This window comes from Clinocottus analis, unplaced genomic scaffold, assembly GCF_023055335.1.
Source record: "Clinocottus analis isolate CAN_PGR_092001 unplaced genomic scaffold, fCliAna1.0.p SCAF_6, whole genome shotgun sequence".
Taxonomy (NCBI): Eukaryota; Metazoa; Chordata; class Actinopteri; order Perciformes; family Cottidae; genus Clinocottus; species Clinocottus analis.
The window spans coordinates 20,233,098-20,245,811 of record NW_027176218.1 but is presented as its reverse complement, the minus strand read 5'-3'; the positions used below and the strand labels follow the sequence as shown (position 1 = coordinate 20,245,811).

General features: G+C 41.8%; 1 protein-coding gene across 7 annotated transcripts in view; it reads left to right on the top strand.

Moving 5' to 3' along the window:
- hydin (HYDIN axonemal central pair apparatus protein) overlaps positions 1 to 12,714 on the top strand; it is a 75,918-nt gene that overhangs the window by 20,451 nt on the left and 42,753 nt on the right. For all 7 annotated transcript variants that reach the window (XM_068602262.1, XM_068602264.1, XM_068602265.1 and 4 more), the window contains exons 12-23: positions 448 to 671; positions 823 to 890; positions 1,022 to 1,263; positions 1,738 to 1,838; positions 3,507 to 3,642; positions 5,445 to 5,609; positions 5,760 to 5,912; positions 8,916 to 9,154; positions 9,279 to 9,576; positions 9,680 to 9,823; positions 9,931 to 10,074; positions 11,907 to 11,999. In XM_068602262.1, coding sequence (XP_068458363.1) covers positions 448 to 671; positions 823 to 890; positions 1,022 to 1,263; positions 1,738 to 1,838; positions 3,507 to 3,642; positions 5,445 to 5,609; positions 5,760 to 5,912; positions 8,916 to 9,154; positions 9,279 to 9,576; positions 9,680 to 9,823; positions 9,931 to 10,074; positions 11,907 to 11,999 — 2,007 coding nt within the window. The remainder of the gene's footprint in view (positions 1 to 447; positions 672 to 822; positions 891 to 1,021; positions 1,264 to 1,737; positions 1,839 to 3,506; positions 3,643 to 5,444; positions 5,610 to 5,759; positions 5,913 to 8,915; positions 9,155 to 9,278; positions 9,577 to 9,679; positions 9,824 to 9,930; positions 10,075 to 11,906; positions 12,000 to 12,714) is intronic.

Sequence of the window (12,714 nt, the reverse complement as noted above, 5' to 3'; positions counted from 1 at the left end):
GTTCCAGACAAATTCGACAAAACTGAAGGATGTATTATACAGTTTTTTTCACTAGCCAACTAGACGAGCAACTATGAATAATACTGACATTTGGTGTTTGCACCATCCTTATTGGGTCTTTTTATAAATAAGACTAAACTGTCAGTCCAACCCACATGAACGGTTAATAAAAATTCCAGCATAAAAACAGCTCATTCACTCATTGTTTTTAAGTGCTGTAATAATGTAAAATAAGGCTCTCAGAGTACTGTGATTTTTCTATAAAAGCTGAACTCAAGTGGCGTCAAAAAACATAAATGCAGCACAATCTTATGACTTGATTATTGAAGGTGGGGTAAAAAAACTAGCGTCACAAAAAATCTGAATTATCATAAATTTCCTTGGTTACTCTTGGTTATTTTCCATAACACTCAAGTGTTGAATCGGTGCTTCCTTTTTTTTGTCCAGGTGCAGTTTGACAACAAAGGACTGATTGATGCCCCTTTCAGGCTGTCAAGCCCTGACACCACTTTCGGCCGCTGTTTCTCCTTCAGTCCAGAGGAAGGTGTTGTTTCCCCTGGGGCCTGCCAGATTGTAAAAGTCACCTTCCACAGTCGCATCTTGGGAACTTTCTCCGAGGACTTGCTGCTAACTGTCACAGGACAACCGGAACCACTTACCGTAACTTTCAGGTGAAGTTAGCGAGCCTATTTCCGAGTGGCTGTGTGACCGCACGTTCAGATTTATCCGAACAAATGTAATAACTCAGCCTTAAAAGTCCTGTCAGTGCAACTAATCAAAACCAAGTTTCTCATGACTCGTGTTTTTGTGTTCCGCTTTCAGGGGTTGTGTCATTGGTCCCACATTCCACTTCAATATTTCACAGCTCAATTTTGGAGATGTGGCATTTGGTGAGCATTTTTTAAATGTCTACATTAGATATATTATACTCTGTGGAATCCCAACATTCAGAAAAAACAATCCTCCACTTCCTTTTTAAGTAACCACTTGTTCCATCTTTGTCATCTATCTCTCTGTGCAGGTTTCCCAGTGACATTGACTTGCACCCTCCACAACACCTCCTATGTGTCAATGACCTTTGCCCTGCATGTCCTGGGAGACGGGTTTGGGTCTCCGAGCATAACTAGTGACGAACAGGCGTCCGAGATGTCCAGGAACAATTGGGCAGGCAGTGCTGCTGGAGACCTCCGTGCACAGCCTACGGAGTTCACCATCACACCTACTACGTGCTCTTTGCAGCCCTTGACTAATGTCACCATTAAGGTTCAGTAAATTAACTTATGAAATGAGAACCAATTTAAAGTCACGCCAATCTGTGTATATGAATTGCAGCTTTTGAGGTGCTATTAGGTGGATTTCGGTACTATCGAGCCAGGCTAGCTGTTCCCTCCATTTCCAGGTTTTCTGGAAGCTAAGATAACGGCCTCCTGTCTTCATATTTTCTACATACGCATATACAGACATGAAAGTGGTATCCATTGTCCCAAAATGTCAAACTGCTCCGTTCATGATTTAAATTTGAATCCAAAATGATATTTTCTTGTTTTCCATTTGTCATTAAAGTAACTTTCTTAAAGGGACTTGAGAGGATTAAGTTGTGCAGCGATGCAATTCATTCATCACAAATTTTACAACAATAAACTGAAACCTACTGACTTAAAATTTGTACACTGTCATTGCTCACTGTATGTTTTCAACCTTGTGTGGTCTAATACTATAAACACATGTATCATACAGGTGACACTGTGCTCCAACACAGTCAAGAGATACATGCTGGCGCTGGTGGTGGATGTTGAAGGTGTCGGAGAGGAGATCATGACTCTGCCTATCATTGCCAGGTCAGACACATTAACCCTGTTTGATGTGAACAGACATACTCGTACATCTGTTCAAGTTTTTTGGTTTCTCGCAAGTTGCAGCAAAATGTTAAAAGTTGCTTATAAATGCTCCGATAATTGTAGCCTACTCATAACTTTGGATCTAATGTAAAAGACTAATGTACAATTCTGTTAGTTTTACTGATAAGAGATAATAAAAAGGATGAGATGTATTTACTGGGCCTCCTTTAGAAAGTATTTAACATGTGTATATGTGTTAGAAAAATTCACTCGACCCCTCGGAGTAAAATCATTAAAACAGGAACATTTATTCGTTGCAAGGAAGGAGCAGAGTCAGAAGTACAACATGATAGACAAATTGCATATCCAAGACTGCTCAAAGATCTCTCAAAGAACCACCTCCTAAATACACATCATGACCCACTCACAGAAACCCTCATGACGTCTTCGGCCTAATCCGGAACCTTCCCCCTCGTCCAATAGAGCGGTTTGTGAGAAAGGGTCACACGATAACAAAGGAACTGCTCGTTCTTTCAAGGAAGGAACATACAGATTCCCCAGTCTCACTGCTATCAGGAGACATGTTGAGTTTGTGTGTAAGATTAAACAGAGACAATAAGATGAGAAGTCTGAATATAACAGTGAAACAGTAAATGATTAAGCGTGAATATTGTTTTTCTTCCAACAATATGTTTTCAATAAGACATTTATACATTTAAGTTATGATTATCAAGTCTCGTCACCAAAAGAAAATATAAGGTGTTGCAGAATTGGCAGTAAAAATGATTAGGAATGTTCATTTATGCCCAATTTTGCTTTTAATTCATAGATGAGGGCCATTGTGAGGCCTCTTATATAATTGGGTCATGATGATTTGTCATCTTTTTTAGATTGGGACCAAGAAAAAAGTTTGTATAACACTGGTATTGCAAATAGTATCCAAAGACCAAGAAAGTCAGGGAAGGTCTCTGGTTTGAGGTTACGTATCATAAATGTAACTTTTGAGGCCATAAACAGAACATTGGGTCAGTTGTCCTGTATTTTTTCCCCTCTTCTGCCACAACACTGTTTGATCTTATCCATTATGAAAAGATACTTCATAAAATTGAATCCCCATAAGTCCCTCTTAGCAAGATGGAATATCATCAGCTCTTCTAAAATTAGTGTCGCCATTCCATTGATAGCAGAGGTTCATCTTGCTTTTTACAAACTCTCCTGAAATCCTTCCCTGGCAGTAACCTCTGCTGTGCCTCTGGCTGCCGCTGATGCTTTGACAAGCTGTGAATGTGGTCCATTGAACCTCCATCAGGTGTTGACAAATCAGTGGCATATGTGTTCAATATTCAGAGCCTCGTTTGCATAATAATGCATTTCTCCTGCACCATCACTCAGAATAGGGCAATGGTAATCTGATTCCCTCAAAGCAATCATCGTAATTGTACATTTATGAATCGGTTCTAATTAATGGACTGCAGTTTGGGCATGATGTAATGCAATTACTTGTATCGTGAAAGATTTCAGAGATATCTCAATGGACAGGCCTCTTTTTCCTAGTGAGGAGGTTGAATACACTTTCTTTCAATAATGCAATTACTGTTGTGTATTATAAATACTCCACAGATTGTTCCTTCTTTTATCCTCTCTCTGAGTATTTCCCTCTGTTAATAGGTGCATAGTTCCTAATATTGTGGTGGAGACTCCAGAGTTGGACTTTCAAAGGTGTTTCCTCGATCACCCCTATGCACACCGTGTGCTGCTCACCAACACCAGCGCGCTGCCCGCCTGCATCGGCATGCTTGACCAGGTTCAGTAGATCTTTGTAATACATTATTTATTTGTGTGGCAGGGTCCTCATAAAACAGTGAACTGAACAAACACAAAACCTGTCCTGCCGACACATGCATATTTAAGACTACGGCTCAATACAAAACTATTTATATAGCAGGGGTGAAAAAAAGCTTAAAGGAATAGCCCAACATTTTTCCTTGTTGTCTGCTTTCTTGCTAAGAGTTGGATGAGAAGATTGATACCACTGCCATGTCTGTCCGGAAATAACAACACTGTATCTTAAGGGAAGTCTGATTACTTGTGTCTCTAAAGATAACTAATTCAAACATTCACCTTCGACATAGTAACCACATGATTTGACAAGGCCAGAATGTTTAAGCCATTTCTTACTGTAGATTTTGACTTCCATCCCTTACAATGACAGTGTATTAAGAAGGCGTCTTCTAACTGAGAGTAACTACTCCCAGTTAGAAGTCTGGAGTCGGTCCTGCCCCCTGCCATGGCCCTGCTGATGCCCGTCCTCTCTACTTCCTTTTGTTGACATGGGTTGTGGTTATTTGAATTGTGGTCCATGCTTACCACTTATTATATGAATAATTGCTGTTATATTCATTGAATTTGCTGTAACTCCGTTACGTTATTTATTCTGGTCACATGACATCTATTGCTTCTGTCCATCCGGGGAGAGGGATCCTCCTGTGTTGCTCTCGCTCAGGTTTCTTCCCTTTTTTTCCCTGTGAAAGGGTTTTAATTATCTTTATTTGGGGAGTTTTTCCTGATCCGATATGAGGTCCTGGGACAGGGATGTTATGTGTACAGGTTGTAAAGCCCTCCAAAGCAAATTTTGTATTTGTGATTTTGGGCTATACAAAATAAACCAAATTCAATTCAATTGAATTACGGCAAAATACATCTTTAGTATTCTAATGCATACCGCACTATTCTTGTGAGACTGACCCAGACTATAAAGTGCATTCAGTAGAGTGCAGCTCTGTCTCGCTCTCCTCCCGCGAAAAATGAAGAGTTGAATATCACTCAGTAGTCCCTCCCAGCTACCTTGCAGTCAGATGCTCAAGTTCAAAATGAGACCGAACTTTTCTGTAGATGTCAGTTTTCTGTCTGCGACAACAACCTCATTGTGCCCTGCGGCAGACTTGGTCAGGATTGTTTTGAATTTGCTGATTTCTGCCGGAAATGCCTTTTGCTACCAAAGCGGTTGGTCAAGCGGAATAAAGAGTTAGCCGTTCATTACAGTATAACAGTAAAAAAAAACATTATTTCAAAAATGGTAAATCTCCACAACCACAAGAGGTCCTTGAGCACATGGTCATGAACGAGACAATTACATTAATTTTCATTTAGCTGACACTTTTATCCAAAGCGACTTACAATAAGTGCATTCAACCGTGAGAGCAACCTTAGAACAACAAGAATCGGTCGAACTACAAAGTGCTTTCAGTAAGTGCCATTTAAGTGCTACTAAAGTGTTACTACTGTGCTACCTTCCTTATTCAAGGTGTGGATGAAAAAGATGTGTTTTTAGTTTGCAACGGAAGATGTAGAGGCTTTCTGCTGTCCTGATGTCAATGAGGTGCTCGTTCAACCATTGAGGTGTCAAAAAAAACAGATCTGGATTTATCTAGCGCCATGAAACTGCAAAGTACTGGTCCAAATTACCAACATCTGACAACTGTGAGGGAATAATAAATGACTTCCTGAACCATATTTCTCTTTGCTTTCTATCTATTGGTACAATAGATGTTGAGTCTGTATGCTTGCATTAAAAAAAGTAATTTCTGTCTGTGTCACCTTCTCCAGGAATACGAGGAGAGTCCGTCACTGATTTTTTGCAGTTCCTCACCGAGAGGATTGATTCTTCCTCACAGTTCAGGAGAGCTTCATGTGTTTCTGATGGCTAAGGCCGTCGGAATTCACCGGCACACTCTCCGCATTGCTGTGTTTGGCAGCGTCCAGCCCCCTCTGGTTTGTTAAAGTCTGTGTGTGTGTTTCTAAGTGTGAATAACTGTTACTGGTTGAATGCTATGTGAGTGTAATTGTGAGTGTCTTTTAGGAAATTGCTTGGTAAATTCTGTTTCTCTAATCCGCCTCTGTTTGGTTTCTGTTCTGTTCTAGGAGGTGGTCTTGTCGTGTATCGGGCAGGGACCGGTAGTTCATGTTCAGAGCTCACGGATAGACTTTGGCACAATCCCAGTTCTGACGGACGTTACCAGAACCCTGCACCTGTCAAACCAGTCCCCTATTCCAGCCCACTTCACTGCTTGCATGGTACAAACACAGCAACACAGACAAATAAAACGTATAAAACCGAATAAAACACTTAGGACACAAATTCATAGAAATAGACAAATTCAGACATATAGAGCCAATCAAGGTATCTTTACGTGCCAGGGGTAGAATGTTACAGTAATTAATTGTTTTCAGATGCAGATTTAATAGATTTAACCCATTCAGTGGTTTTCCTTGTGCAAACCTTCTGTTTGTCTTCCCCTGCTCTTGTGACTAATTGATTTTCAGTCTAATTTGATCTAATTAACGAGTTAATAAGTTCAATACTTGGTTAGCTCTTGAAATAATTAGTTGCTAGTTCAATTGTATTACTCTCCAAGGAGAATAAGTGATTTTACCTCAGAGTGTGCTCATCAACCAGCCAGATGGGGACATTTTGTCAGTTCAGGATGACCATGAATGAAATTGATGGGCTAGACCTCGGAAGCTGGTTGAACGTCGCTCATCTTGTGATGACTTGTTGTTTCTGGCGTTAGTCACTTGTTATGCACAAAATAGTAATTTGTTACAGTGTGTAGGATTTGGTGGAATCTAACAGTAGTCCACAACCAATTAAGTACCCCTCCACTCATTCCTCGATTAGCACCAAAGACACTATGACTTACACTGTGTTGCTCACACTACCACAGTTTCCCAAACACGTCTGGAGAACTACGGTGACCTTCAGCGATTATAAAAAACGTAAATGCTGTTTGGTTTGTCCGTTCTAGGCTACTGTAGAAACATGACAGAGCAACACTGTGGCCTCAGTGACGAGGACCCGTCCCCCTATGTAGATATGAGAGATTTAGATTTCTTCAGAACATTTTTTTTTTTCCTGCATCCATCGTCGTCATTTGATGTTACAGTGACGAGTTGGATGCGAGGAAGACAGAGGCCAAAGTTGGCATTGCCTGAGCAAGAGGATACGGCCGGCAGGCACCCTTCGGATGTCAGCAACTTGCGTGCAATGCATCTTGGTACAATTAGATACTGTCAACTCAGCTCCACGGGCGGGAGAACTCTGTTTTCTCCGTTACTGATTTAATCTATCATTTCAATTGATTACATTTACTCTCAGCACATAATGGAAATCCATATAAAAGGTGATGAATTTCCCCTTTAAGATTGAATAATGAACGTTCATTAATGTAAATAGTGCTCACTCAGTGTGAATTCAACTTTATCGCGACCTGAGACCTACAGCTCATCATAACCAGTGTTTTACTTGCCTCCTGAAATCCTCTCCTCTCACTTTGCGTCGCCTCATCACTGGGAAAAAACTTGCCACTGGAACTATGACTCAATACTTCTTGCAGTTGTGTGACCCTGTCCTCTCCTCTGAGGCAGTGTTGAGGGACGGAGTCCCCCTCCCCCACTCCTTCCCTGCCCTCTCAAGAATCAATCAATGCAGATTCTCCTTGAATTACATTACATCTCGCTCAATAGGCTGGTTGAGAGCCACACGTATAGAACTGATGACTGAAGATTGCAGGGGATATTTTGGAAGGCATCCACATTGCTTGTCATCAAAGTGACCATCCGTGAAAAATTAACCACGACTCCATCCCTTATCCGACCTAGGCTTTTATTGATTATTCTATGTGCTCTCGTCAGTTTTTTTTTTCACAGCGCATGAGGGTGAGGGGGGGACATTAACTTATGGTGTCAAAGATATCTCGACAGCCAGTGTGCACCGTGAAGAACAGTTTTCTAGCATAGCACAGCATAGGAAACCCTTTACCTGAAATGGAAACTGATTTCTCTCTCGTGTCTTCTGTGTTGATAAAAACAGGCACAAGATATGGACAATGGATACCGTACTCTATTGTCTGCACTCTGCGTTAAAAAGGGATCGGTTGGAAAATCTGATGTTATTTTAGTCTGTTTTTGGGCTGGCCGCCAGAAACATGAGCCTCGGGATATTCCAGTTACATTATATTGATTTTGTCGCACTGTATAAAGTTCGTCAGGAGAGTCGGCTGCAGTAGTCACTTCAGCATCAATGCAGGGTTGACGTGGGTTTGTGTGCTCCTCTCGACCGCTGCACAGCACGCCGCAGCGATCCGGATCCTACACCCTCCTGACCTGTGCCGCATTCTGAAGCAATCAATGCTAATCAAGCTGTGGGATGCAGCAGGTTTGAAGTGATATTGAGATTCCAGTCATCTTGCTCTTCTCTCTGGGGAGTCAACCCCCCTGCTCTTTCTCCTCTTCTGACTCTGCCCACCCCTTCACTGTGATCACGCTTGTATCGACCGACAACAAGTTTGCTTTCACCGGCTCCCTTACCCGATCATACCAATGCTGAGAAAGTGAACTATGACTCGTAAAGTCACTCTCTGGTCAAGTCTTGCCTGCGTCTTCTTTTTTTGTTGCTTTGTTTCTGTCTGCAGGGCTTTTCTCTAAGGAAATAGCTTTGAACGGAGACGTCAGACGGAAGCTTCATATTTAATTTGTCCAATATTATTTTTAGTTTAGTCTCTGCTTCAGGCAACACTAAAATACAGCAATGTCGATTGCTGTATTTGACTGAAGACAATCTGCTCCGATGAACTACCTACCGTGATGTCCTGTCGGGATTGAACGTGTACAAGCTTCACTGTGTCTTTGGGAAGCTCTCTATTCACGTGTTAAGGCTTTTATGTATTTAAAAACAAATTTTAACATGAGATACTCTTCACTTATACAACTCTTTCCATTATCGTAATCATAGATAGTTTGTCTCACTTACATCAGGCAGGGAGCGTCTGCCCTACTTACACCTCTAGGATCTCATGCTACACAGAGATATTGATGTGATTATGTAGCTACGTGATATGCACATCTATCTTTCCACGTCGGTGCATAGTGTAGGCCTCGATGGCTTGTGCAGCACAGTTAGAAGAAAGTGCTGCTTCCCGAGGGAGACATTTTCATCCCTCGCATCCTGTCGGAGCAGACGCTCCAGCTCCACCGCGGTCAGACCGTAGAGGGACTGTGATTATGTTTCTGTTTCCTCAGAGCCATGGAATGTCCTTTGGGCAAGTTGAACCCAGTGAGGGGGAAGTGCCACCCGAGAGCCAGCTGGAGCTGAGAGTAGTTGCACACCTGAAAGACACGCTTCACTTCCAGGTCAGGCTGGAAGTGTCCATCCGGGACAGCCATGATCACACTGTGCTTCTGTCCGCCACAGGCACTGGCACCACAATTGTCAGTGACAGACCTTTCGCTCCCAACCTTGACCTAGGCGCGTGCTTAAGGTAGAACGAAAGAGGACGCGCTCACATTTTGACTCAATAACAAATTACATGGCGATTTACAACTGGAAATGTAGCACTGTCAGGATGACTCAACTACTTTGCTGTCTTCTGTATGTCCCATAAGCCAAGAGTCATGCCATTACCACTTCAAGCTGACCAACCAAGGGCAGCGAACGTACCGGATGTACTGGCGCACCGACGGATTCCTGGCCTCAGGAAAAATCCCAAAAAGGGGTAGCTTCTCCTGCCAACCCGTACTGCCCCCTATCTCTGCTCCCAAAAAGAAGGGTATCTTGAACCGTGGGGCTTTGCCCTCCTCCAGCGAGGTGAAGCCAGTGTTCAACCTCAAGCCTTCTCGTGTGGAACTCACCCCGGGCGGCTCCGTTGATATGGTGTTGACGGGATCGTCAGACTCCCCCAAAGTGAGACAATTGGCTTGCAGGCCAAAAAAGGAACAAACCCAAGCTTTGAATTGAATTTGCAACACTGTACATGTACAGTTAACATGTTCTTTTCTTCACCAAGGTTGTACAGGAGCGCCTGTTGTGCCATGCCATTGTGGGTGGCCAGGGCTGTAGCGAGCTCATCATGTCTGTAGATGTTACCTGTCGCTTTGTGGCTCCCATGCTCAACATTTCCTCCAGGCAGCTAAAATTCTACCTGGAGAAGGTTGGTCAAAAGGTCATCTCTCCGGGATACCTTTATTTTAAAACTATATTATTATATCAGCAATTAGTCCTGTAATGTATCATTATTTATTTATATATGTCTTACAGGTCCCAGGAAAGAGTCTAAAGCCTCTTTATGAGAAACTCATCTTGGAAAATGTGTCGTCTCTCTCTCTGACTGTGGAGCTCTCTCTTGTAGAGCCGTTCTCCCTGTGTCAGGCCTCGGGAGCCCACAGCCCAGTTACCACTAAGGTACACATCCCATCCTTTCAATTCACTTTTTGTTTTTCACTTCATGTTCCAACAGGAGAAGCCTATGGATTTTAGTGACACGCAGACCTTCGGCCTGGCACAACCATAGATTGAAAACTTAACTTGAATATTCTGTCAACTACCAATACCGTGTTGTTTGAAAAAATAACTACGATATTATGTACTATGTTTTGCCTGAAATCTTTAGATATATATTTTTTATTTAAATTAAATTTGCTATGGAATTCAATTGGCTAGTTTTATGTAAAATTAAATTATGGGCCTCCTAAAACCTCACTTAAAAAAAAACTTACTATCCCTTTTAATGTGTATTGAGCTTGTGAACTTTTCTGTGTGTCTTTTGAATATTTTCACCAACCTCTCCTTCTAATTTCTGTCTGTTTTCTCCCAAAAATGTTGACGCTGCCAGAGCTTCTTACATCTCAATAACTGAACATAAATTATCAAATAGAAAGTACAATTCAGCAAAAGGATTGGGAGGAGACATGTTCCCTGGTGCGTTGGCGCGAAGGGAAGAACATCAGATTGATGGCTTTGCTCAAAAGCAGGCACAATAAGAACATACAGACCCCTGAGAAAGGTCCTCGTTGGCTCAAGGCTGAATTATACTTCTCCAACTCCAACACCAGCTGGCCACGCAGTCGGATTGACGGACTCGTTTTGATTTTTACTTCCCCTGCGTTTTCCATACGCCAGACCAGCAGGTGGCGCAACGGCCGTTTAAGAGTCGACCTGCACGCCGACGTTCACCGATATCTCCCTCCAGGAATTCACCTCCATCTGCGTGTCTTGATACTCTGTCAGACGGGTTATATAAAAGTTCATATTTGTGGACCTCTTCAGCCAAACGTTCTTCAACGGGATCCATTGTTCGTGTTTCTCCTATGCCTTTTAAAAACCACGGTATTATGCTACGAAACCGGAAATGCGAGACCCAGAAAGGATGTGGTTAGCGGACCAATCACAGCCTTCTGGGCTGCGTACGGCTCGCGTAGCTTTGACGGATAGTCAGAAATTTGGGGTGATGCACGCAGTCTCGCAAAATGGCCGATTTGACCACGCAAGGTCGGCCATGCGTCTCTTGCGTGCTTGCGTCTCTGCGTAAAACCCGAGTATAAATCAGCCTTCATGCTGTGCTATGACCAGACAATTTTGAGGCATCATCGAGATGCTAATTTAGTATTTCAGCTCCTGATTCATATTTGACAATGGCTGTTGTTTATTGCGTATAGCTGTAATTTCACTTGCATTGAGTTAGTATCACTGCAACATAGGACTGACCTAAAACCTGCGGTGAGGGAGCAGCATGAGAAGTGCAACTGAGTGTATTCATGGGTATCAGTTTGAGCATCAACAGTCAACAAAAATGCTGATTGATATGTTTGTGTTTGAAAGCGTCAGAACCGTGATAGAAGTTCACATCATATATTTCATTTTCATCAGAGCTCCAACTTCCTTTCTGAGAGTTGATTTAAATATGGGATTTTGAATCCACGCTAAAGTGCTTTTCAAGCCTGTGGCTGGTTCCTGAATGGAGCACAAGAGGAGCGGGATATTTTTATAAGCCTGGGTCCCATGGCAGGATAACAATAAATGTTCCATTAAGCTGTGTTAAGGGTTGTGAATTTATGCTTTGGGAGTCATCCAATAAAAAAAAAACCTAAATGTAATAATTATCCATCAAGCATGGAAGACCAGGTTCTGAGAGAATGAGAAATGTTGAAGTCTGTGATCATAACTATGCAAAGTCAGCATATTTCCTTCAATACCATTTATATTTTATATTTTAACAACAGTATGCCTTTTCCCAGTCCATGGTTTTAGGTGACGGGAAGCAGTCTGAGTTGTGGGTGTGTTTCAATCCAGGTTACTGTCAGGATCAGGTGTCACAAATCGTGGATAAGGTAATTATTCTTGAAAAATTCTATACGTAATGCTTTGCTTTTTTATCTTGCTCATATTGTGACCTTCATAACACAGCATATTTTAGCACAGATGGCAGTGCTTGCCAACATGAGTTTTAGGACCCCCATTGGGTTCTCAAGGGCATTTAAGGATAAAATACACTAAATGTTGCTTTTCTCTTTCAATTACTGGGTATTTTCACCTCCAAATTAAGTAATGCGAGGCCAATAGCTTTGATAAGGGGTCATGAATAGTACTGTTTATTAAAGAGGTCACAAGCCCAGTGGTGCAACGTAATTACATTCACTTGTTACATCTAAAAATTACTGCAATACATTTCCACAACACTTTACTTAAGTATTTCCCTTTCACGCAGTTGGTTGTATACTTCTACTCTTTGACCTCGAGTATTTTACTTTTTACTCCACTATAACTACCATTCTGACAAAGTTTCTTTTCAGATTACGGCTTTTCATATTCTTTCTGACCGGTGAAAACCATGCCTCTCCAAATTTGGTCATTTGAAATTTATGTTTATTAAGCGCTCCTTTATGGGTAAAATGTTTCTATTTATTTGACTTTTATAAAGTATCAAAAAAAACAACGACATTTCTGTAAAATGCATCGTTACAATGTTGAAATAATGTTAATGTCATGTTAAGTTGACATGTTGCATGCTTCTCACAGGACAGCAACACTTTAATTGTATGAAGT